The 27,169-nt window shown below is 37.0% G+C and overlaps 1 protein-coding gene across 45 annotated transcripts in view; it reads left to right on the top strand.

The window, feature by feature from the left end:
- Positions 1 to 27,169, top strand: part of DLG2 (discs large MAGUK scaffold protein 2) — a 1,058,052-nt gene that overhangs the window by 715,893 nt on the left and 314,990 nt on the right. For 43 of the 45 annotated variants that reach the window (XM_083797000.1, XM_083796967.1, XM_083797009.1 and 40 more), the window contains one exon: positions 15,975 to 16,144. In XM_083797000.1, coding sequence (XP_083653126.1) covers positions 15,975 to 16,144 — 170 coding nt within the window. Of the gene's footprint in view, positions 1 to 2,819; positions 3,284 to 3,305; positions 3,821 to 15,974; positions 16,145 to 27,169 lie in introns of those variants that run through there. The other 2 variants (XM_083797005.1, XM_083797002.1) reach the window with 2 other exon arrangements.

Genomic DNA, 27,169 nt, shown 5'->3' with positions numbered 1-27,169 from the left:
AGGTTTTTAACAAATTAGATTTGTGTTCTCTTCAGTTATCAACTAACCCACTGTGAAGTGTCGAAGTGTTATAATTTACTTAGATATATGTAGCAAGAGAGGAACCTCTTTCTCATGCATACTTTGTTCATAATAAAAAATTAAACTGAGAAAAGGGAATTTAAAGGCAAAGATTTCATTCTGGTCAGCTCTTCCCCCCCCCCCCCCCCCATCTTACTAAAGATGAACCAAAGAGGAAACACTACAAATTCATCCTATTCATTCAAACTTTAAAATTAGAATTAAGAAGCACACTGGTATAATTACATCCAGTTTGCCTGAGAAACTCAAAGGGAAAAAGAAATGGAGAAGAGGGAACAGAAGCAAGGCCCCAGTTGGGAAGTGATTTGATAAAAGACCCCCCTTCGGTCTTTGCCCCACAGGCTGCAATGACAGTACTTCACCTCTGATGAAAAGTCTGAAACCTCAATCCCTCCAGCAGCAGCAGGCACACAGTTGTTACCTGTTGGTATCCGTTTGTAGCTCTAGACTGCTTACTGAGAAATGAATTGGGAATGAGAATAGGAAAAAATTAGGAGCTTTTTCAGATTAATGTGAAGAGCTGTTCCCAGGAGGGATCATGTTCTTTACAAGTGTGTCTCTAATCCAGCTTGGGCAACTGGCTTTATTTCACCGTCATTATATATCAAAACAGAAGTGTGTCTTCCTTGTGATTCACTGCCTAAGTCCCTGTTAACTTTTGATCTTGAATTAAGCCTATCAGTACCAGGTCTATGCACATTGCAATGGCATAAAGCTTGTTCAGGATGTTATTACAATTACAGTACTGCCACAAAACACTGATTCATATCTGCACTGTTTACAGGCCTCTGACAATGTTATTAGTCCAGTACATAATTTAGTAGTAAGTTAATAAAGAGACATTCACCCCATTAGGCAAAACATGCTTGCCTTGCAGACAGTCATCAATTAGATCATGAATTATTGACTGCTCACCCTGTCCTGGTTTGTGTTAGGAAGTTTGATCTTATTAACTGTGTTTGTCAGTGTATCTGTGCATATTGTTTTTTGAGCTACTATGATATAAAAGAATGAATTATCACAGGGGATCTATATAAAAAAGGCAGGTCACAAAACCAAAATTGAATTTTCATATATATATATATATTTTAAGTGGCTTACAATGACTCTTGTTTTAAATTACCAACCTATACTTCTTTTCGACAATGGAATGTGTTACCATTTAATTCTCCTTTCAGCTGTTTTCACCACTTCACTTTTCTTTTGCTGAATCCTTCTTTTTCTTTCTTTTTTTTTCCTACATGAAGTTTGCATTCCTTATTCAGTATTTCAGAGACCCAATATGTCTGTGAATTTGACTGTACTTCTGCTTTTTCTACTTTGAAAATAATTTGATAGGCTGCAGAAAAATCTCTTATGCCATGCAAGAAAGGATTGGGAAATGATGTTTTGACAGATGAATTCTCAGGTAAATGAAATATAATTTAATAGGAAGTAAAGCCATGGCTTTTCTCTGGCTTGTGAATAACTGGTGAATTTTAATAGCCTCTTTATAGAAAATAACGATGGACATTTTTGTAGGTTTTTTTTTTTTTTTGGATCGGTTTCTTCCCCCAGTAAGTTTCTGAGCTGTCTTCCACTAACTGAAACCACTGTTTGAGAATAACACTTAAGCAAAATAGCGTGTTATTAGGGCTGTAGGTACCTTGCAGGTTTATAATGCCAATTGCATGAGGTGTTTCATGCAGTGGTACTGAATTAGTCAACAGGGCTCTTTGCCAGGAGTTTCTTTAGCAGCTATCCCACCAGAAATTTCAGTAGCCCCAGCATGCTGCAGCAGCAGCAGAACAGAACTGTGCAGCCAAATCCAAGTGATTATTTCATCAACATGTTTGCACTTCTACTGCAGTTACAAATTTAAATAGCTCAGTGATAATTTGTCTTGTGTAAGAAGCCCTCTGCGGTTATATACCTTAGAAATCGTCAGTTCTCTGTGGAGTCTGGCATTAGTCAAGGAAAAAAATATTTCACATCTGTTCCTATACTCAACAGGTGTAACCCTCTGGGGTTCTGCTGAATTTTTCATTTCTTTCAATTCCCACTGAATCTGAAAATAAGATTTCGGATAAACAGGGAAAAGACTTAGGTTCTCATTTAAAAAAAAAAAAAAAAAGGTTCCTTATAAACAGCAAAGGTCTGATTCAAAAACTTTGAAGAAAAAGCTTGGTTGGCTTTTTTGCTTCTGACAGCTAATCCCAGAAATGCTAATACATGGTGAGACAGACAGTCTGTCATTTCATGCACTGTCAAAACTCTCAGCTGCAGTTTGAATAAACACTTGGACTTTCAGGCTTTAGCCAAACTGTATTTCCTAACCATTCCTGATCTCTGTTGCTACATTCCTCATTTCGCTTTTACTATAGAAGTTAGAACAGGGGGCTTACATTTATTTCCCCATGGCATGCAGGTTTTAATATCAACCTTGCAATATGTGTGAGTATTTTGTTCGGATGTGTTGTTTACATTGTGCCATTCTGCATGTTACTCTGAGTCATGTCACTGCAAGAAGCAAGATTATTTTTTTTTCGCTTACTCAAAGTGTGTAGCCTAATAGGACTTACATTCTGAAGCTCCTGAAGTTTCCTACAGAACTTGAAGTACACGTTTTCTTCCCTTTCATTTTTTTTTTAATGCTACACCTTTGTTTGGAATAGCTCTTCTTAATCAAACCCGAGCGGAAGGGAGTGTTTTCTACTTGTTAGTGCAAGCGCCTGGGAGGCAGGACTGCGTAGTTTTGTTCTCAACTTGCTACGCCTGATCTGTGGTAACACTTTTCTTCTTTTGTGCTAAAGTTTCTCCATTTGTAAAATGGGTATAGTGATCATTATCTTTGCCTCACGGGGCTTGTTGTGAAGCTTAAACGAGTTCATATTTGCAAAGCACTTTGAGCGCCAAAGATGAAAAGTGCTTGTAAAAAAAACGAATGTGGAATTGCCTTCTGGGTTATCTGTTGTAACTGGTTTTCCTGCACAAACCTGAATATGCTTCAGACAGCGCTAGTGTCAGTTGGGAGGATTTTAACCACGGGTGAGGAATAACCAAGTAGTTTGGTGTATTTAGCAGCCAAAGCATATCTTGGACCCAAGGAAGCACCTCGTCCTTCCCTGGGCTGGACTCGCCAAGGCAGCACTGGAGGCTGTGCAACGCCAGGCCTCGAACCCCCGCATGGTGCTGGAGCCAGCCAAACCGGAGGGCTCGGAGGGTAAGTGAGGGCTGTGGAGATGTCCCTGCCCTCTACCACACCTACAGAGCCTGGCCTGGGGCATCTTCCACTACCTGCAGAGCAGCCTGAAGCTGGGAGGAGCTTTGCAGCTTCCTGGTGCCTTCTTCATTCATCTCAGACTTTACAGGGTTTTGTTTTCCTTTCCCATTTCTTTATCCCAACACCTTCCTCCCACAACACCCCACAGCTACCTACACCTCCTTTTTTCTCATTCTCTGCCCCTCTGCTCTCCCACGTTGGCCTCCGGCTTTGAAGGCAAACACAGATATTCATCCTGTGAGCAGAAGTTTTCCTTCTGGCCACCGTTAGAGGCTGCTGTCTCTGCTGGCTGCCAGAGCCACCCAGATAAAGCCGAGCTGCTGACAGAGCCTGGATGCGCTCAGTTTCAGTGCTTGGTTGCTAGTGGCAGTAGTTTCAGGAGGAAAGCATCGTACATGGCAGTGGCAGGAGACGAGACGCAGAGAGACTGAGGATAACTGGGGAGTTAGAGAACGGACGGAGGAATGGAAAAATGTGGTAAGAGCGAAGGATACCAAAGCTGAGAAATGATCTGGATAAGAAATGCAAAGGAAAGGGTGGGGGAAGCAACTTATTTATTTGTGTAGTAAAAAAGGGAAATGGCACTTGCTATAGGTCTCGCGAAAGGGTTAATAAAAGAAATTTGACTGAAGTTTGAGAGCCTGTTGCAGGGAAGCCTCCTGGCGTGCCAACCAGCCTCAGCTTCCTGCCCTCTGTCTGTGATCCCCCTCCCCATCCTGCCCTCCCCTGCCTATATGGAACTCTCTGCTTCCTCTGCTATCCCCTCGCTGTCATAAACTTGCAATCAAAATCAAGTATTTAAACAAAAATGTGGGCTCATCAGGCCTAGTGGCTGATTGATTACTAACCAGGCATTTGGTCAGTGGGTTGCTAGCTTTATTTGGAGCGGTCACCTCACTCTGGTATCTGGTCTGAGTAATTGCAGTTCTATTGCTTTTAGTAAAGTTGGACTTGGTTTCCAGTAACTCAAGGCAGGAATTTCAGTTCTGATAAGTAAAAATTATCTTTTATGATTGGAAAAGTGTTTTGTTTTGTCTTTTATACTGATGTGTCTGGCAAAGGAAATAATTCATCCCCAACCCAGCAGTTTTAACTTGGCATACATTTATGGATCGTAATTCCTAACTCTGCTTGAACTGGATGTTGTGTATTTTGGGGGGAAGGGAGTCTGCCTTATGCACGTAATATGTCTTAAAACAATAATATGTGAAGCAAAAGATCATAAACTCCGTACAAACTTTCTATAGGTGTGTCCTACCTAGTAAATGAGAATTAATTTGCCTTGAGTTATGCTAGTCAAGCAATAGCTGAAAGTTTGATGCAGAAAATCATTGTGTTATAAGTGATTTAGAATAGCTATACTTCCAAGTCCCTTATGTAGTAACAGGGTATGATTCTGCTTTCAGGTATTTGTGATGAAGGAAAAAAACAAATGGAGAAGTCCTCCTATTGTATGTCTGTTTAGACTTGACTTGTCCAAAAAGTGTATGCTTGAGTCTGTCTGTGTGCAAATTGAATGGGTGCTAGCTATTCCTCCCTCTCAACTCTACATAGCTACACCCTGCGAGATTAGCTATTAGCTAACGACTACTTCCTGTTCTCAAAGCATGTGTAAGGAGGTTAGGCTCTTCTGGGAGGCGTAAACCCAATGGGGTTTTGCTTCTCTTCTCAGTATACGATGGGTTTGTCCAAGAAGCATCCTGAACCTCTGGATTTTATCAGAGAAAATAAAAATGATACTTTTCATAGTGTTGTTGTTCCCTTGGCTCAACCTTGGGGCAGATATATGAGAAATTTTGACAGTATTTTTTTTTTCCTAAGGTGAGGATGTAGACAGCAATATTTGGAGTTATTGTGGAATTCACCACCATTTTTAGCTCCTGAATATTGTCGGTCATGTTCCAGGAGGTCATCATGAGTAACTTTCAAGTACTTCCAAGTCAATATGATGCAGTGAGCATTCATGCGTTTTTTTGAAGCTTCAGCTTTTATAAAGTTTTGAATAATAATAATAAGGTCAAATTATTGTTTTTCTGCAGTGTTAGTTTTAAAAATTTAGTAACACATTCACTCTTGTGCCTAAGAATGGACTCAGGTTAACTGCTTACCAAGTTTCTTTTGGAAATCAACAACTTAAAATATACATGTTTAGTGCATTAGGCAGTAGTAAATTTTTAAAAGTCTTCAACAGATGTGGGAATTAATTTAAATTATACAGTTTACTTATTGGACTTATAATTGTTTAAATAAGCTATTTTTTTTAAGTCTCACTTGCCTGTGAGCTTTTCTTAATGGAGTGCTGGCTGCATCCCCACATAAAAATTTGCTGTATACAAATTTCAGGTCTAAAAAGACTTCAGCATGCAATACTAGCTGAGCAAACATTTTTTGATGCAAAATTAGGTCCACATTGCTTTTCAGTGGCAAAGGGAGAAAAGTAAGTCAGGGATTCCTTTATTAAAAAATAATAAACAAACAAACAAAAAAATAATAATTCACCTTTCAGCTCATCTCTGAAGGGAAACCTGCATTCTCCATCCTCTTCCTAGGAAGCATGAGCCCACATCTTCCAGAAAAGTAATTAAACTGGAAGAGCTATGAAATAAATGTCTTTTATTCTTTACTTCCAAAATTGCTTCACTTCCTGAAAGACAAATATTGAGTAAGAGCAGTGTTGCAGTAAACATGTCATTCACAGAGAAAGGTGCAGGTTGTGAACCAGGGCCTCGTCCCTATGGGTATCATGAGCATTGATCAGGGACACATTGTGGTGACAATTTTTGAAATATATTTAAATATTTAATCGAGTCAAAGCAAGAGGCAAAATTTACTTTCATTCTTATATTGAGGATGCTTTCCAGAATAATGGGAGATTTTTACTGCAATTTAAAAAGAGCATTGCATTATAAAAAGTGGAACATCTTCAGCTCTGGAATCATTTTTCTAGGAGGTGATATTGGATAATAAGACAGCAGATGGTTGTTTTGATTTTTGTTTCCCTGACTGTGTAACCTTTTATTTTGTTTTATTCTATTTTATTTTAATTCAAAATGTATTAGAATGAAATGACTTATTTTTGGCTTGGCTGGAAATTTTTTTCAATGTAAAACAATGTCATTTCTTCAAGAAACAAAGCTAATAGAAACAGCTTTGACTTGAACTGCTTTTTTGTTGTTGTTGTTGTTGTCGTCGTTGTTTGTTTGTTTGTTTTCCAGAGTTCACTTATCAATCTGTAGATGCAGCCAAGAGGTGTTCAGATAAATAGAAAGACGGAGGGGTGGGGTTTCTCTGAAATGTTATCACTGGTGGTAACTAGTGTGACCACTAGATCAGCTATATGCCTTTGGCTTGTAGAGTTTGTCTAGCAGGGCCTTTCTTATGATGATGAAAAATCAGTTATGAAAGGCAAGAGATTATGTCCTGTTTCCTAAGCACAGGAGAGAAACAGAGCATTGAGAATGACCAGGGAGCAATGTTTGCTATCTCTTCTAATGAAAGAATTTGGGGAGATCAAATGAATTTGTTTATTTATTAACTGGTAGCAAAGCCATACTGACTGGCAGAGAACACTGTGGATATGAAGTGTACATGGGTTTTGAAAACAAATTAAGTTTGTGGAAAAGGAACCTAGCTCAGGCTATTAAATAAAATAGTAGTATATGTGATTCAGGAAACCATAGAGTCATCAGAATCTGAAAATGTATTCTGGGTAAATACTGTATTGTTCTTTTCCTATACCATCTGGTAAAGGCCACCATTGGAAGGAAACAGCAGGTCCGATGGACCCCTGTTCTGGCTTATGGTTTCATATAGCTTTTATCTTTGCAGCCAGGGAAACACCTTCAACCACACTTTAGCTCCAATCTTCCCTGCAGCTTGATCATTCAGGGGCAGCAGTGTTTCCATTAAGCAAAGGGCAGGATTCCTGGGTGGGTCGTGCTCCTCAGTGAGGACATAGATGGTAAGGTTTGGCTGGGGAGCTCGGTGCAGCCTGAGTGATGGCCATCTTACCCTGCAGCCATCCAGCCCTCAAGGTCTCTGATTTTAATTTGTGAGAGAGGTTTTTGCACTGTAGGGTTGAGCCTGTCCTTTTCTTTTTCCTATTTTTATTCCTTTTGGTAGCCATTAATGGGCCCCCTCTTGAAATCAACCATTGCATGGCTGGTTTTGCAGGAGCTCAAGCTAGCTCTAAACGAGCTCAAAGTTGCAGAGTGGCATTAACATGGCCCTTTACCAATGATAATTGGCTGTAGACATATGGTAAACAGCAATCCAGGTGGCTTTCCATGCTAGATCTACTGCTGCCAGTGTCTGTGCTGGTGTGGCTAACCCTGCATTGGATTTCACTGTGCCAATTTGATGTATATGAGCTGTCTTCAGACTCTCTTGGATACTAGATAGTATCTTTGCAGATATTTTCAATGAAGAGATGTATATAAGCACTTCCAAACAAATAGACATCCCATGATACAGGCATACTGCCTAAAAGGCTAATATGATCTGTTCAGTGTGGTAGAAAGGGTTAACTGAAGGAGAGCCCCAGCCTTTCCCCAGGAAGTTCTCAGAATTAGGCTAGAATGCAGAAATGATCCAAAGTATTTTAAACAACAGATAAACTGCTTTTTAGCCAAGTTTGTGCCTAGAATGAAGTCTTGCAGCTGAGTTTAAGACCTTTAAAATAATATATATATAAAAAAAAAAGAGTAAAGAAAAGCAAATGCTAATGTGTCCTCCATTGAAACTGTGTGAATAGGAACATATTAAAGATTCTAAATATATTTTCTTCTAGCAGTCTAAAGGCTGCAGGGACTTTTCCATTCCTAATTATATAGTGCATATGCTGTCTGTTTCTGACTTACAACTTCCAAAATAGAAATTAGAGTCATAAATGAAGCACAGGGAGAGAGGAGAAGGCATGCTGTGCATGATAAGGAGCTGCTGTGCTAATATTTTTACTGATACTGTTACCAGTCACTGGCTTGTGTTCCAAATGCAGTTACTGTAATGCAGACTCTTTAATTCATAGACATTTCATTAAGATGGCTGTTGTACTAAAAAATCCATGAGTAACTAAAGCAGTAGCAATGGACAATAAATGTAAATGCCTCCTGACAGTTCTATAGCTGTGCTGGTTATGTCTCGGGTCTCAGTTAGGCCGTGTTATTAACAGGCTATGGAAATGCACAATCATTTGAAGCAATAACACATTCTGAAATTCAGAAGTGTTTTCTGAAATCTGAATTGTTCCCTGACAATTTGCCTTCAGTCTCTGTTCTGGAAATGAAATGGAAGTCCTCTGGTAACACAGCTGCAAGTCAGGCTGGTATGACCTTAAACCCTCTTGGAGGTGATCTGAAATTTTTGACTGCAGTACAGTAGGCATTTCTTCCTCCTAAACCATAACTGGGCTCCTGGTATACAGAGGAGGAATTTCCCCCATGCTTTCTGCTTTCTGGTGCAATCCCACATGGCTGTTGCCTTCTGGAGGATGAGGGCTTCCTGCTAGTTTGTCCTGGACAATCAGAAAAGCAGCCAAGACATTGCACCAGTCCAGGGGGAGCGAGCAGGGTCTGCTGTGCACAGGCTTTTTCTCCTGCTCTTTTCTGTTCTGCTTCTTTTCTGTTCTCTCAGCTGGGAGGGAACACGATCAAGACTGACTTTCCTCTCGGAAAGGTAGATCGCTCTTTCTATGCCAAGACTGCTGCAACGGTCCAGAGGAGTGTACAATGAACTGTGGGGACAACTAACACAACTTCAGGTCACTCACCAAAACCTCCTGCCAGTAGGTGTGGGCTGACAGCTGGTGGTATGCTGCAGATACTGCTGCAGGGTTTCTATTACTCTGTTGTAAAAGCAACACATATTCTTAAATGGAAAACATTCCTAGGGTTTTTGATTTCGGTCTCTGGCTGAAAATCAAGCTGGTTGCTGGTGTGAGTTGAGGCTGCAGCAGCACAGCACTAGGCCTAACCAAGCACACCCTGCTTTTTGACAGGACTCGTCTCAGCTTTCAGGCTCCACACAGCCAACACACAGAAACTGGTTTGCTAGCACAGACAGAGAAAGCATCTATCTGGCTCTATGTACTCACAGAAATGCTATGCCAGAGTTTAGTTCCCTGTCTTTACACACATACAGACCCATCCGCCCACCCCCTTTGCAAGTGGTGGAAGCGTTTGGCCTTCATCTCTGACTTCTAAGGGCTGGGTTCAAGGGTGAATGCAGCCAGAAGGCAGAGAGCTGCTTTGGTTCATTATCTGTTGTGGTCAGTATGCCTACAGGCTACACTGGGGGCTGGTCCCTGCCTGAGATTAGCCAAAAATGTGGAGATTTTCCTCTGGAAAGTTTATGTAGAGTGTAAACGGAAGAAAAAGGTAAGGGGAAGGTAAATGGGTTTATCATCTTCTATTTGAAGACTATGAAAAAGGAAGTAAGTGACCGGCTCAAAGTTGTACAGAAAGAGTTGGGATGGCATCGGGTGAACATTTTGCGGGAAAAACATTATATTTTTCCTCAATTTATTTGTTACACATGAATGGCACTTGCTTAAGAATTGGGAAGATGTTTTTTCGTTTTTTTTTTTTTTTTTTTTTTTCTCTCTTGCAACACTGCAACACTTTGGTTTTAGTCCAAACCAAACTTTTGGCTTTAGTTTTTATCTGCTTTTCTCAAGACCACAGACAATTCTGCCCTTGTTGGAAGCGTGGGTTAAATATACTTCAGATACTGCCTTCATGTTAAATACATTTGGGTTTCCATTATATTGTTGTAATATCTGCATATATATTTAAAACAAGATTGCTCGTAGGAGTTCAGATTTTTATTAAGTTCAGCTCAAATTCTCTCAAGTCATTCATAAATTATTTTTCCACCCAAACCATAACTTTTATCAGCCATGTTTCAGCCAGTAACTCTTCTATGAGATATATGGAATTTCATTATAAAACACATAAGGGTCAAATTTTGAATTAGGATTGGCTGGTGCCTTCATCAAACTTATTTTCATAAGCACTTGATGTTCTCTAGTTTGCAGAAAGAACCATAAATTGCAAATGAGATCTGAAATTTTCTTTTACTGCTATGTTTTATCCCTTTATTTTTAAATTGGACATAACAGTAGTTTTATACTAGTTTACAATGTCAGAAAGGGGCCTGAGGGTATATGTGATTTTGCTACAGAAATTGGATCATGTGTCTAAGTATCATTATACTTAAAAAACAGTATGCCCCATGGTACATGTGTATCATTGGCATTTAGTTTTAGCTTTATATTCAGTAATTGAATAGGCAGATCTGAAGACTGCTTTTTTAAATTTGAGATCCTTTATTCTGCATTCTTGGTTGAAATTACAATAATAATAATAATGTAAAGAAATTTTATGGGCCAGTGCCAATAATTGCATTTTTTATCCCTATATGCTATACGTTTTACTTACCATGAGATGGGGAGGGTGGATATCAAAATTACCCCCAAAAATAAAAAAAATAAAGAAGTCAACAATGGGATGGAGGTGGCAGTCTTCCCTAACTAATGGACTAGATTGGTTCTCCTGGGGTCAGGTAATGTATTTACATTATGATTCACTGATATCTTTAAGAAAGGATAATAGTCAGTCCTTTCAACTTGTCACCTATAATCTTTTGTTCCTGCTTGAAGTGCTTGTTCTTGTGACGTCTGTAAGGAAAAAAAAAAGGCAAAAAAAAAAAAAAAAAGAAGCATCAGCCCTTTTATAGGGGAACTGTGGCTGAAAAGGTTAGACAAAGCAGGAGCAAAGAAACAAAATGAAAGTTTAGTTCTCTCTTACTTATCATTTCTGTCTGGTACCTAGGGTTTTGTACTGATTCTCCCTTAATAACAGTATTTTTTTTCTTCATTTCTAAGCTTTGGCTAAAGAATAAAGTCCATATTAATTTTAACTTTTCTGAGGAAGTACCTGAAAAAGTTAGAATTGCTTCAAAATGATCTGACAATGTTGGCCTTTCTGCAGTAGAAATCAGGGTAACTGTATTTGTGTAAGCAGGGCTGCCCCATTAATAGACTGCCAATGAGTCTGGAGGTGTCTAGATGATAACTAAGGCCTGTGGATTACTGCAGCTTTTAGCGTCTGCATTGTCCTGTGGAGCGCAGATAAGTCCCTTGTTCCTGAGACCATGGTTGGTTCCAAGTAGTTCCTCTATGGAATTGCAAGAGGGTTAATGTTTCCTGGCAGGACCATTTGGTCTTCTGCAGCTCTTTGCCGCTGTACTAGACTGCTTTGGGTCTCACTGCAGGGCACCATATTGCGTAGAACAGACTGAACAGAATAATCATTACCAGTTGTCGCCTACTATATTTCTGATAGGTGCCTAAGGGCCGCGTTCATCTTCTGTTCTTACAACTTGACTGAAGCAATTACCAGCTTTTCAAGGATGTCTGCACAGTTTCTTGAAATTAGTAATCAGAAAACTCAGATGAAGGTAGTCAGGTTTAGAACAAAGTTGGAAGAAGCCCTTAAAGCATAGTATTTTTTTGTAATTAATCCAACCACTCATTTGTGTTGAAGATAGCAACAGCTACTGGTAAACCTCTGCATCTTTGACCCTGTCTTAAAAGGCAAAATCTCTCTCATATTTCTTGCATCAGTTGTAACTGTCTTGATGTGGTTGTAGCATGTACTGTGTTCTGTATTTTGTGAGCCAGAGTTCTTCATATCTGAATTATTCTACAAATTCTTGTAGAATATATCCATTTTGTAACAGTATTTAGATGAGCCAGCATGCCATGGGACGAGCTGCCTCGCTTAATTTTAACTTAGCAGTTACCTGCATGGGTGACTTGAATAGATTGAAGTATATGCATAATGCGAGTCCCAGTTTGAGTATTTTGGCTAAAATAGAAATAAGATTACTTGTACTTGAAAATTAAATCAGAGACTTCTGTGCTTTGCTGAACTGAGATATGTAGTCCCTCTTTTTTCAAGGAAACAATACCATGAACATTGTTTCTAGGCTTATGTTCTTTTAAGTTATGGTGCAAACATATTTTCATTATTTTTCAACCTGGTACATGCAGTTTCCAAAATACTTCCAATCGCATGTTGCTTTTCAAAGAAACATGAGTAAATTTAGCCAGGAACTCTGTGAACCCATAGCATCAGCAGATGCTGAGACTGTATTATTAAGCCTTAGCAATTAAAGTTCTACATTTTAAGACTTTTTTAACAGTTCTTTTTGTTCAGAATTTAAAAAATATATATTTTTTTAATTGTTGCAAAACTCATTAGACATAGCTTAGAATACAACTTCCTTTTCCGCTTTTTTCATTAGAAAGTTTTACATTTTTTACTGTAAGTATCTTAAAAAGTAACCATATGAACATATTTCCTTTCTCAAGGAGAAAGGTTAAGTAGAGTGGCAATAATTTAAAAGTACTGATTCTATTAGATAAATGCTTTAGTATTAAAAAATCTCTTGTTGTGGAAACGAGGTTTGTTGGAACAATTTCCTCCGACTTGGAGATTTTGTGGAACAAATATAGTTATTAGTATAGGGATCTCTTTTTTTTTTTTTTTTTTGACTTGTGTATTACTATATTTGGATTATGGGCCAGATCTTTTGTTAAACATGTCTGAAGCTGGGCCTGAAACTAACTTGCACAGAGAGTGTATACCCACCTTGGGAAGATTTTAAGATAAATTGGGAAGGGAGTTCATGTATCAACAAAAGAAATATATTTTTGCCATATAGTTTTTACATGAACATCTCAATGAAACTGGGAAAATACACTGGAGGACTGTTCACAAGAGCAAAATTATAGCCTCTAAGTGATAAGACCTTAACTTCAACAGCTAAAAGAATTTTCTGATGCTGGATTTACCAATATTTTTGGCTATTTTTATTTTAGTTTTATACTGCTGCAGCATTTATAGGTCACTAAGAGAGTAGAACTTGAGAATGGTAGAAACTGCACTGTTTAACTGGATTGTACAAAATTTTAAAAAGCTTCTGGAGCGTCTATATTAATAATAATAAAAAGAAGGTTAAGATCAGTTCACCAGCTTATGTCCTTTATTTCATTTCACAGTGGACCTGCTGTTTTAGTGGTCTGAATATTATCAATGAATATTTGTAGACCCATGAGATCACTGTTGATCTATTGCTGCATCAGTGTGTCCATTAAAAATTGTTTTAAAGCCATAAGAATTCTATAGGTACTTATATATGCACATGCACGCTCAGATGCATGTGCATGTATTTTTTTCAATATATATATATATATTTTAGTTACAGAAACTAAAACATTCACCCTGTGTGTGTGATGGAGCTGTGGCTTTGGAAGGGTATAGGTGGATATCTCACACTAGGTGGGTTCATCATAGCAAACTAAATAGGATTATTAGTGTCAGAGTTACATCTGCACTGATAAAGTTAGTATACAAACAGAATACTTTGTAGTGAAGTACTTCCATCACCAGAGCAGCTTTGTGTTATCTCACTTACATTCATCCTACAATAGTACTATTAATCTGAGTATTTTTAATTAACAATGGTCTTACAGTTTTAAGGGAATAGGTAATTCTAGGGTGGGATTTCTGTCGGAGTGTAAATGTCCTTTTCCAAAGGCTTTGCTTCATTTTTGCTTTATTTAGTATGTGTGTGGCTTACTGATTTTGGCAAGTTACAATTGCGTGTTCTTAGTTGACTTTTTCTGGAAGACTTTTTTTTTTTTTTAATATCTTTTACAGAGGCATCAATAGAACCTTTGTGAGAGGTTGTAGATATATAGGGTTATTGAGTAGTATCAATACTTATCAGTGCAGTGCACAGAGTATATGAAACAAAAGAAATGTAACACTTCTTTTTAGTGTTTTTATATTTTTTTCCCTCTTTATCATCTTCATAACTATCCAATGGCTAGGATCCTGTGTTTTCTTCATTAGCATTCGTATAGTTTGTATTTTAAGTATGACAATAAGAGTCAGAAATTTGACAGAAATCAGATATATGGCAGTATTAATAGAAAGACAGAGTAGCAGTTTAGACATAATTACTATCTGAGTAGGAAGTAGTAGCAGGATGCATTCATAATTTATTTAATAGAAAAAAGCAATTTATATTAGACCACTTATTAATTTGACAGCCAAACCACACAATTACACATGAATGCTTCTGGCATTGACAGAAAGCAGGAAACCCAGTCATTGAACAAAAACTAGAAACTTTGCAATACAGTACTTTTTGTCAGGAGTTTCAATTTTCTGTCCTTTCCACGTCAGACCAATTGCCAGTTGAAGGATATTATCAGTATTTCTCCTGGTAAATGTTCTTTCAAAAGGCTGATAACATAAAAAATCTTTGGTTTCGAGTAGTGTTTTTTTTGTTTGTTTTGTTTTGTTTTGTTTTAAACAAAAACAGCAGCACTCGAATATAATAAAAGTCCATTCTAAGTTCTCAGAGTTCAGATAATCTTTTGTGAACAATTCATTTTCTCTTCATGTGCTAAGACTCCTGAGCAATATCCAGTTCAAGTGTTCTTTTGCTGTAAAGGGTTGTATTTCGTGGTCAGTCTTTATGTGTAGAGACAGCGAAAATGAGAATATTTTTAGCATTCCATATTTTCTTTGCTGATTGTCCTTTCAGACATGCAAAAGAACACATTCATTTATATATGCCTTTTTCTTCAGTACCCAAAATACTTACAGGCATCTCATAGTAAATGTTCATCACATAAGAACAGTATAGTTTAAGTTCATCTAGTTGCTTGGAATTTGCGTTTCTTACTTACACTCATTTGCAAAGAAAGGTTGGCACAGTAGTTAAGATATTAGCCTGGTGCTATGAAGATGGTTTTAGTGCTGTCAAAGTGTAGATTTTCTTTTTAACTGTAAAATATGGAAAATACTACTCCACCTCATTAGGTTGTTTTGAGGGTGAATATATTAGCTAATCCACAGCAAATAACCAAAAATAAGAAAATGAGGGAATTTTTTTAGTATTCTATAAAAAATAGATGTTATTACCAAACAGCAGATCTTGGAGACACATTTTGTGGTGAAAACATAAACAATGAAATTTACTCATGTTATTTAGGATGAAATATTCTCTTTTAAATTGCTGTTTGTAGGACAGCATTTGTGTTTTGATAACTTAAGAATTTTTGGCTCTGCTGAAGAAGTAAGAGAGATTTAAGAAGATTTAAGAAGGTATTTTAATGAATACTGATCTCTCTGTATTAAATTAAATTAACATATTTCCTTAAGAGCAATGGTAGTAGTAGTAAAAGCATGCATCATGAATGTTGTAACTAGATGATATTAGTAAAAAGTCTTTTAATAAAGTCTGCAAAACCAAGATGTTTAGTATTCTTTTCCACTCAGTGGATCCAGCCCCAATTTATGATGGAGGGTGGTAGGTGAGTAGGTGAGTATGATGTAGGTGAGTAGGTAGACTGTAGTTTGAATCCAGGATGTCTTTTGGAGAGATGCATTCTGTTTCCATCTCATTGCTAAACTAGCATATTGCATGAAGATTGTCATCTGGTAAAATTGCCAGTGGTGTGTTTTTCGTTTTATAACACTACTGACAAAACCTTGCTCAGTCCAAAATAACAGCTGAAGCATTTAGTATCTGTTATTCTTTGTTTTTCTTGTAGGGTCAATGACTGCATCTTGCGAGTGAATGAGGTGGATGTGTCAGAAGTCTCACACAGCAAAGCTGTGGAGGCCCTAAAAGAGGCTGGCTCCATAGTCCGATTGTATGTTCGTCGAAGAAGACCTATTCTGGAGACCGTGGTAGAGATCAAGTTGTTCAAAGGACCTAAAGGTAAATATGAACATAAAAAGACATCCATTTTAACCTTGATGTTTGACCTCTCTCGTAGCTCAAATAGGACCTGATTTTGTCGATTGGTTAACTAGTTGACCTGTCAAATACTGAAATACAGTGAATTTAGGTTGGTAGAACTTGAATTCATTGTTGAAGGTCTATTCCTGGAATATAAAGAATTCAAGAAGTCGTGATTTGTTTCATTTCATGTTTGCTGTAGAGATAGCTCCTTACCTTCAGAATAAATGCAAGACAGAAATAGTATGCTTTTATTGACAGCAGATACATTTCTTCTAAAATTCCTCTGTGTTGGACCTTTGATGTTGGATGCAGAGTTTCTGAATTCTCCCTTTATTAAGGACATTTCATGGGTATCCAACCTCTTCTTTCTGTTTTCATGTTGATGGGTTCTCCTGCAGTTATCTCCAGAACAAGGACTACTAATTTACCTAGATACATAAAAGAATTTTATTTTTTCCTTCAAAAAAATTCCATGGAAGCCTAGGAGAAGGCCTTGCCTAGTCTAAATCACCTTTATCACTTTTAACAGAACCTTCAGCCTACAGAAACAAACAAACAAAACTCACAACAAACCAAACAACAAAACCACACACAAATTTTTAGTAGCATCATTACAAATTGTAAAGCATCTCACAGGAAGCTGAGTAATATTTGTTGAAGTGAAATTTTATATTTTCTTTTCACCTTTCCTTTTATGCTTTATTATTATTATTATTTATAGAAGTTATTTTTTAACAAACTTAATTTTATTGTTTTTCCTGCCTGAAATTTCGTTACAGCTATTAGCTGTTAGATCATTATTTTTCTTTTATATCTAATTTCTGGACAAAGAAAATTATTTTTTTTTTCACAGTGTATGAGAATAGAATGAAGAGACAGTAGATTTTTGCCTTTTGTTTCTTAAGCAAGTCTTTAATTAATAGCATACACATGAAATGAATGAATTCACGTCCAATATATTTCATACATATGAGATTATTCTGCCTGTTTCATCTGCACTGAATAATCTGTAGGGTTTTTTTCAGTGCTTTCCTTTACATTTCATCTCATATGAATATTACAGTATACTTCTAAGTAGTTTTTGATGCCAGTAATATTTTTTTATTTCTAATACACTTAGAATTGTTGAGAATCATTCATAGTAAGCAGAGACAGTGCACTGTTTTCAATATCCTCTATACTATACCTCTTCTATGTATATAATGGTTCTCTGTGAGACTTAAAATATCATCCTCTACTCTTGGCAAACAGCATGGTAGATTTAAACATACACCTTAAGCTAAACCATCAAAGTCTGGATTCTTGTCATCAATTACAATGCTAAACTGTCTTTCTAACAGAAAAGCATATTTGTTGAGACTTCCTGTGTGTGTGAAATCAGAATATTAGTGCAGGCAGCAGTGGTTTTAAAGCTTTGGAATTAAACTAAGTATATGATATAACAGTCATTTTGAGTAACCTAAGGCTAACTAAACTAAAATTAACATATCCTTTCAGATCGTGATGAAACAGAAAAGTTATTCACCATGACCAAATTATAGCAGCATCGTGGAAATGGACAGGAAAGGCAATCATATATTAATAACTTTCTTGCAAGATGTTTGCTTTGATTGTGTGCCTGCAAGTACTTATTTTTATATTTCTATTTCCACAAAATAGGGAGGATACAAAAAAAATGCTTTTTATGATAAGCTAAAGAAGCTTTGCTGCTTAGTGCTACAAACATCAATTTTGTAGCCATGTGTTTATGAATAAGAAGTTTACTACGGTTATGTGTTATAAATACTGAATTTTATTGCTAAGCCAAATATCTTTTTTAAATTTTCACTTCAATATTATATGAACTTATATATATATAAGTTAACTGGAAACTTGGTTAGAAAAAAAAAAAGTTGATAGTTTTTTGCAAAAAAAAAAACAACTTTTTGCATGGTAGTCCATGCACCAGCTCCTGCCTCCCTACTCATAAGCTTATTCACAAAGTTAGAAAGACGAATGTGTTTTTAGACAAGGCAACTGTTTTGCACTAAATTTGAAGCAGCAGATCTTTTCAGATGCTTCTTTTTCTGTCTGCTTCTATCAGTAAATTACTGAGTTCATCCTTCACTGCATTGACAATTTACCACATGAAAGCAACTCTTAGCTCCCCAGTAAAAACTTAAACTTGCGGATCACTAGCTTTTCTAGTTTTGTGTAGTAGATCATATCTTTCAGCACTTGAAGGTGATAAAGAAGGAAATTTGCAAGGCTTTTCATACAAATACCCTTTTAATTTCATCTGAGGTATTCAGGACAAGGGCATTACAAGCTATGAGTTCATAAAGTTTGGATATTTTTTAATATATGTTAGTTTTTCTAGCCAACAACCAGCATACAAAAGACAAAGGTTAATTTTGCAAATCTGTTTTGAACATAAGAAGTTATATATGCATTTTGTAGCAATGGCTTTGGGCATATGGCAAGGGAAAGGCCATATGTTGGAAAGTGGTAAAGTGCTTGGGCCCTTTCAAATTGAGGTCCGAGTGCAATTGCTCCTGCTGCTTTACAAAAGCTGTCCAAGCATCATGTGTAATAAAAGTCCATGTAACTCTTTCACTCGATTTTTTTGGAAAAGAGATAAATGAAGACACAAATGAGTTTCACAACAGAGAACTGAGGTGTCAAACAGAACTGCAGCTATGTAGATATTTAAAGTTGTGCATTCATCAGGTTGCCACACTTGATTGATAATATTGGGTGATGTCTATAGTCAGTGTCTGGAACTTAATTGCTAACTCGGATCATTGCAGGATCTTTCTGTCTTTTGTGTGCTTGGGAGATTGTCTTTTCTATGCCTCCTTTACGTCTCTTCAGTCAGACATACAATTTTAATGATTCACTGTGATGGCTTTGCTTAGTATTTAATAAACAGTAGGTGTTTTACTTCAGACACTCTCAGGACTCTCTGCAGGTTATAGCAGCCAGTATCTTTGCAGTAGCTGAGGTTTGTGACAGAGGAAGGATATGCAAGGGAGCTTTCTTATTGAAAATCAATGGAATTTAGACACTACTGAAAACCCTGTCCTTAAGTAATATGTTTTTCTTGCTCTGTATTGAAACATAATAAGGCTAACAGTAATGAGAATGGATTACATACACTGCAGCTTTTGTTTCTGGGGAACAAATGGGCAGACATTCAAAACAAAGGAATTTAAAGTTGATTTTTGGTGTTTATTGTAACTTCTGTATTAGATTCCTCTAAGAGCCTACAAAAAACTTTGTACTATATATGGCCAGTGAATTACAAACTTCAGGCCTCACCTCGAGTACAGTATGCAGTTTTGGACACCAGAGTACAAGAAGGACATAAAACTGTCAGAGAGCATCTGAAGAAGGGCTATGAAGATGGTGAAGTCTAGAGGGGAAGATGTATGGGGGATGGCTGAGGTCCCTTGGTTTGTTCAGCCCAGAACAGAGCAGGCCGAGGGGAGGCCTCATGGCGGCCTGCAGCTCCCTCACGAGGGGAGCGGAGGGGCAGGCGCTGAGCTCTGCTCTCTGGGGACAGCAACAGGACCCGAGGGAACGGCATGGAGCTGGGACAGGGGAGGGTCAGGCTGGGTGTTAGGGAAAGGTTCTGCACCCAGAGGGTGGTCGGGCACTGGGACAGGCTGCCCAGGGCAGTGGTCACAGCACCGAGCCTGCTGAAGTTCAAGGAGCATTTGGACAATGCTTTCAGACGTAGGGTCTGATTTTTGAGTGGTCCTGTGTGGAGCCAGGAGTTGGACTCGATGATCTTTGTGGGTCCCTTCCAGTTTAGGATATTCTGTGGTTCTATGGTTCTATCAATACCTAACTGATATCTTAAGCTCTATTATATATCAGGGAATATATATATATATATATATATAAAGGATAACTTATTCTGCTATCTGGAAGTTGTGGTGGTTTGAGAATAAAATTATAGAGAAATAAGATTAATTTCTCTCGTCCTCTATGATAATTCAATAGTAACTATCCTTTCAGTGTTTGAACTGCATCAGAATCTTGCAGAGATGGCTACAGTTTCTGTTTTATTCACTCTATTTTGCATGGAAAGGCTCTGAAACAATCAGCAGCTACATCTCTTTTTCTGTTTTTGTAAACATGCATTTTTTTGCATTCCTGGTGAATTCAGCCAATGGTACATTTTGATCAGGTTCACCCAACCCAGCTCTGGGCATCTAATGGAAGATATTTTTGGGGCACTTATTTTTCTATTCTTTCCTGCTGTCCGAATTAGGACTGTTTGGGGACTTTTGTTTAACTCACTTGGGATGTTGATATGTTTTGGAGCTCTAAATTAGAAATTAATACATCTGTTAGCCCAGTTCTGTATCTCTCTGTGGATGGCTATCCTCCTTATCTTATTTAATTTCTTAAAGAAGAAGTCTTAGTCAGCCAAGTTTAAGCTCCTAAATTGGGCATCTCAATAAAATACTCAGAAATAGGATGGGATAAATACAAAGGGCTTTATATGCATGTATTTTTTTAATTATACAAATTCATCTAAATGTTAGATGAAGTCATTCGGCATAACCAGTTCCAGAGTTTCCATTTCATTGTTTTGCTGTGCTGGCCTGAAGCAACTGTGCAACACGTGGGAGATTTCCTTTTCACATAGCTATTTGTTTTATTCTTGATGACAAAGAATAAAGTCACTACGTAGTAATGAAGCTTTCCTACTGTACTAGGAAAAGAATCAGTATGCTTTAAGTAGTATATTTTTTAACCCATTGCTTAGTTACAGAAATTTGAGAAGATGCAGAGATTTTCACCATCAGTATAAGGTATGATTTCACTGCAGATTTACTTTTAATTGTCACTGAAATGTTCTCTACTCCAGAATTCGTACTTGTTTCATAGAAGTTGAGTTGTATTTTTGTTTGGATTGATGGCCTTTGTGGGAAAAGCTTCTACTCTGTTGCATAGATAGCATCCAGCTTGCAGTGACAACTGAAATAGTCCAGAAAGTTTGGTAGAAGTATGCATATTTCTGAAATTTCTGCGAAGACTGTCTTGTAAAATAGAAGTGTTCAATTCAGGGCAGCAGAATAGAGTGTTTTTGTTTGTTTGTTTGTGTTTTTGTTTGTTTGTTTTTATGTTTACAATTTCTGATCCCAATAAGGAAAGGAGAAAATCTATTATTTTTATCTACTAAAGTAAAGGCAAAGGTTAGCTTTTTATCTCAGGTAATAGTTACAACTCTTAAAATGAAAGAAGGAGCTTTTGCAAACAATGAACCCCAATTATCTCCTTCCCAATTCCAGAGAACACTGAGAACTTTCCAGTCTTGCTGTTTGACAACTGTTTGCAAAAGCTTCCTTCAGACTGATGATGATATGTATATTTTTATTAGAATGTCTCTCTCCCACTTTTATACTGGCCTATTTTTTTCTAATTTACTGAACAATAATACTACCCAGCAATCATTAGCATTTGGGGAGAGGGGGGTTGTATGGCAAGTTAGGTAAATATTCTGTTAATTTGCTTGAAACTTCCAAAACCTTTTAAATTTCATGCTAAGAAATGTCTTAATATTTTCAAAGTGTTTTCAGCATTTTTTTTTACGTTAGCCAGAAGCCTTTTCTTATAGTCTTTTAAAAATTTCAGTCTTATGATCTCATCAACTGTGAATTCACTTCTGTTTTTCAATGTTTTCCTTCCGTGCTGTAAGCTTTTTCATGAATCCTGATCTAAAACAGTGTAAAATAGAGAAACTTAAAAAAGAGAGCTGTAGAAAAATGTGAAAGCAGGCAAATATTCACAAACCTAGATTTAACAAACTACTTAGATTCTCAACTCTAATTTATGTGCTTCACTTCATATTACTGTAATGCACTATCACTTACCACAGGTATGAATAGAAAAGACACTACAGCTAAAGTAAAATACCATTTTTTTGTGAAATGTCTTTGCTTGAAGGGACCTGCATTTCATCGAATCAGCAGAAAGTGCTCCATCAAGCACTAATATATAATTTTGCAATTTTAAGAAAGTAATTCAAAATCATCATTTATAAGCTAACATCTCTAAAAGACATAGTTTCCCTGCAGGCTAGGATTGTCTCATATAAGAATATGTGAGTATCTGCATAGTTTATCACATGAATATGGTATTCTCTTGAAACTCATAAAATTAGAAAGCTTTGTGATAATGCCATAAAAGCTTTTGCTGTTTTTAAAAAATACTTTGATATATTAATGCTGCCAATGCCTGATGGAGAAAAAATGGCAGGTTATATCTGCACCTTCATTTTTCTCAGACTCAGGGTCTCATTCTTTAATTTAAGTGATGATATCTGCATATAGCTGCTATTATCATATTCTGCTTTATGGCACAGATAAAATATTTATGTGCCTTTGGTCACTACAGACTTGCCATCTCGCTTGTATAAATTACCACATATGAAATATTTCTTAAAAAACATTCAGTGTGGAGTGGCTCCTTCATTCCTGAAGAAAAGTAGTGTTTATTTAGTGTAATTTCACATAATAATAGTCATTAGAGTGGCACTTGCGTTCTAGTTTTTCAGGCTTTGGCTAGCTTCTTTTTGTCTTCAGTGGAAAAAGAAAGTAAATCTGAGGTGTTGTTTGTTAGAATTGCAGTTAAATGGCAGACGATGGTGGTATCAAACTGTTGTCATGACAGACCAAATTCAACTATCTTTGGAGCTAAGTAGTTAATTGACAAAGTAATGGCTTTCTCCATCAGCAAGGAAATAGAATTTAAATGTCACCCATCTGGTGGGTTGTCTCACCATTTAAAAATTAGAGGTATCCTATGAGCTGCAGGGTGTCACTTGTTTGGAATCTTATATTGTCATAATTGTGACTTCCTTTTTTGTGTTTTCCTTTCATTTTCCATTTTCAGTAAAGGAGTGAGCAAAATGACATGGAAGACTATGCAGCAGTTTTATATATACATATTTTGTTTGTCTTGTTTTTCCCTCAAAACCATTCAATTCTTAAAAACTCTCCAAGTAGTTCTAATACTTTGGGGTTAATATGCAAAACACACACCCCATCTCGTAGAAGATTTTAAGTATCAGTTTCCAGAAATCATTCATAACGAGGGAAGTTACTACTGAAATGAACAGTACTTTCTGCAACTCCATCATGCTAACAATTTCTGAAGTGGTGCAGTAGCAATTTCAAAGTGCAGTGCTGTATTTTAATAGCCAATTGAGATGGCTATAAAAATCCAGCACTGCGCATTAAGATCATTACTAAATTGCTTCAGCAATACTTACTGATGAGGCAGCTTCAGCAGAATACGATTCATCTTAATGAACTGTGTCTGCAGTAGAGCAAAAACAGCAGCACTGGGAAAGAAGGATGTGCAGGTAAGCTCAGATGCCAAAAAGCTTAAGATTTTGTTTGAAGAAAAAGCAGCTTTGGCTAGCTTCGTTTTGTCTTCAGTGGAGGAAAAAAAAAAAAAAAAAAAAGTATATCTTTCGTGTTGGTTGTTAAAATTGCAATTAAATTGCAGAAAATGGTTGTATCAAACAGTTGTCACATCAGACCAAATTCAGCCATGTTTGGGTCTAAGTGCTGATTGACATTTCAACTGACAAAATCTTCTGTACTTGTCCTTTCTGAGTTAGGTAGGAATTTCGTATTACTATCCAATTGCCTTGATATTTTTGTCAGCTCCGGCTATATACAACATGTAATACAGTGCAGCTGTATGACCTCATTTTCTCTGACATGTTGTCAACCCTTTTGTTGCAGTCAAAGTTACTTTTATGTCCTTCGCTGAGAATCAAGAGGAGTTAGCAGGAGTTATGAGACTGCCCTGAACACAGCTCTTGACACCTTAGCCATTTTAACTCTGTAACCTCAAGCAGGAAAGTTGAGGGAAGGAGGATGTTGCTTTCTTGTCTTTGCCCATACAGAGGAAAGATGCACTTAATTTCTGTGCTCAGCTCTTGGATCATCAACATAGTTACGGATGCGTCTCCAGGTTTTGCTTGCATGGCTTTCTTCTGTGTGAAGGTAGAGCAGACCATTTGAAAAATAAGTTTTGTTCGATGTATCCTGTACTTGTGGAAGTGCTTCAAAGTGAGTTCCTTACTAAATGGCTTTCCCAGCTGCATACTGATCACTAGGAACATACTGGGGCGCTGCTAGAAAATTCCTCACAAAATCTTTTTGTCTGTGGCAAAATCTTTTGTCTCTGGGAAACTTTGGCATCTGAGCTTTGGGGTGTTTTTTGATGCCACTGCATTTTTCACTCTGTTATTTTTAGAAATCCTGAGGACTTTTCTCCACCACTAGACACTTTGTGTGTTTGTTTTTGTCTATGGCCAGTGCTACACAAATTCCCAATTAATATTTCCCAACTTCTTCTCCGTTTCCTTTTTTTTTTTTTTTACTTACCAAACCAAATGTAATGTAATTAGAGCAGGTCTCATAATTTTGCAATGTCTGTAGTCATTTTTTCCTGTAGACTAAGAATTTATGGGTCAGGGAATATTTTCATCATTTCCCTCTCCACTCTAGAATGCTGTGTAAGAGTTAAAAGGGAGTTAGAGAAGATCCCTTTCATTATGTTTGCCATCACTGTTTTCATCAGGTCATCAAGAGAAAGGGAGGAGATGCATCAGACAGTACAGCAGAATGTTAATTATCTCATCAGTATTTCCAGATACACAATAAATCAAAAGATGAGGAAGGATAATGGCGTCATTTGCTAAACTACTGGGCTGGGTGTGGAAAGAAGTCCTTCTGTAGACAGAAGGCCAGTATCTTTTCTCTGTTTTCTTAGTGGAGGAGTGAGAATTGTTTAAGGAGTGGCAGTTTTCTTGGCCTTTTTTCACCACCTGTATGTTCTTTGTTTTAAATTCCTCAGGTGAGTTTTAGGGAATGATTATGCTTGATCTTTCAGCACTTTAATAAATAAACAATTATATTACAGCAATTGCCCTGAGCCTGATGTGACATCCTGATGCAACAGAAGATATGTTAAGGCCTTAGCACCCTTTGTAGAATAAGTTTATTCACATGACATCTGTCACTTGCAGCTGAGGAGTCTGAGAATCCTTATGGCTGCTTCTTTGCAGAGCTTCCTCCTTTCTTGAATATAAGGCCAAAAGTGCAAATCAACCAGGTGAAATTACAGAGCAGTGATTTCATCCTTTATTGTTCAGTTAATTATCTACATAGCAACTTCTGTCTTCTTGATAGTTTTTTAGATGTCCAGATCTTTCTCAAGAAATCTGCTGTCTGGAAGACAACATGAATCAGCAAATTATTGCAGTGCCATGAAAGGCACCTTCAGAAGAATAAATTGTATTGAATTAAATTTTTATGACCTGGGGAGTTGTATCTATTCATTTTTTTTCTTTCTTTCTTTTTTTTTTTTTTTAATTCTAAGCATAGACAGACAGTATTTTAAGTCTTCTGAGATAGGCCTCAGAGATTTTGATGGTGGTAGAGTGACGAAGATGAGTCAAGCTTTACAGATTGGACTTACACAGTAAACAAAATATCAACTTGCAGCTTATTTTTAAAAAATATTCAAGATTTTTGATATTATTATTTTGTTTCCACCAGCTGAAAAAAAAAAAAAAGGAAGGAAGTATATTAAAGCATCTCTGAAGGGAGTAGCTGGATTAGTCAGAAGCCAGATGCCAAAGTGATTAATTGCAAATAGTCATTCATCTGTCTATTCCCCATACTATATCCAAGTCCTTTCTGCAGGTCTGTCACCCTCATTTTGCTTTCAGTATTCTGAAGCTTGTCTATAATTATAGTCAGCCATAATGAAAACAGAAGAAAGAATGCAACTTGGTTTCTTTCTAGGTGACAGCTAAAAAGTAGCAACCAGATATAAACACATGGAAAAAAAAAAAAAAAGAAATTTCCAAAGGTGTTGGACTAATTGTCTAAAAAAAAAAAAAAAAAAAAAAAAAGCAAATAGTAAGTTAAAGCTAAAACACTATAGGGAAAACTGCTTTTCCTCCATCAGTTAGGGTTTGTTTGTTTGTTTTGTTTCTTTAAATATCATAGTAGTATTCCTAGAAATAACAGTCTTTCTTGTAGTTTGGATGAAAGAAGATTCATTGCATTTTGCTATGAAACAAATGGTCTCTGCAGTTGACTCTACTTTGCAGCTGTGTCATCCCAAGGTATGGGACAAAAAACTCTGGGACTCCAGTGCACAAAAATTATGGTACTGCATGTGTTGCATCAGTCACATGTACAAAGGCAGCTGATTTGCAGAGGTTTCTGTATTGCAGATACACTGAGATGAGGCTTATTGCAGAAGCAAAGTTCATTTTTGCTTTGCCAAAGGCTTGTGATCACTGGCACACAGACAGCTGCTCTTCAACTGTTCTTTCAAGTGAGCTGTTAAAGCTGTGTGGTTCGTGAGAGTATCACTTCTTTTTCTTTGCTTGCAGAGACTCATTTAAGATCTTTTCTGCCACTTGGGACAATGACAGGGTGATAAGTTTTTCTTAATACAAAACATTTGGTGTCTGAAAGACCAAAAAAAAAATCCTGTGACCTCTTCCAGAGAACATTTTTGTCTGACTTTAACCCTATACAAGAAAGGCAAGAAGACTACTTAATGCTTCTGCCTTTAGTTTCTATTTTCTAAGACAAATGCACAACTGAGAGGTTACGGTAGCAAAATATATATGTGGAGGCAACTTACAGTGGAACAAGAAATACATATCCAAAGTATTCCAAGAGCATGAACCCAGGTTCAGTACCTGGGATGTTGGCTTCTGAATTTTCAGTAGTGATTTCTATGAACAAATAAGAAGCCTGCTCATGGATTCCTTAGAAATAATTTTGTCCGATTGTTTCCTTTGATAGGAAGAAACAGTTGTAAAGCAAGATCTTAGAGCTGAAGAGAGTGTAAAATAGGGCATAATGACAAAAATAAGTGTTTGGGTTATGATAAAAGATATGTTGCGTAAGCTAAAAGAACAATATCTTCAGGGCATGCTTGAAGTTTTTATTTTGGAAAGAGATA

Source organism: Anser anser (assembly GCF_964211835.1).
Source record: "Anser anser genome assembly, chromosome: 1".
NCBI classification, from domain to species: Eukaryota; Metazoa; Chordata; class Aves; order Anseriformes; family Anatidae; genus Anser; species Anser anser.
Note: the sequence above shows the minus strand (reverse complement) of the source record. Positions and strands in the feature narration are given on the sequence as shown.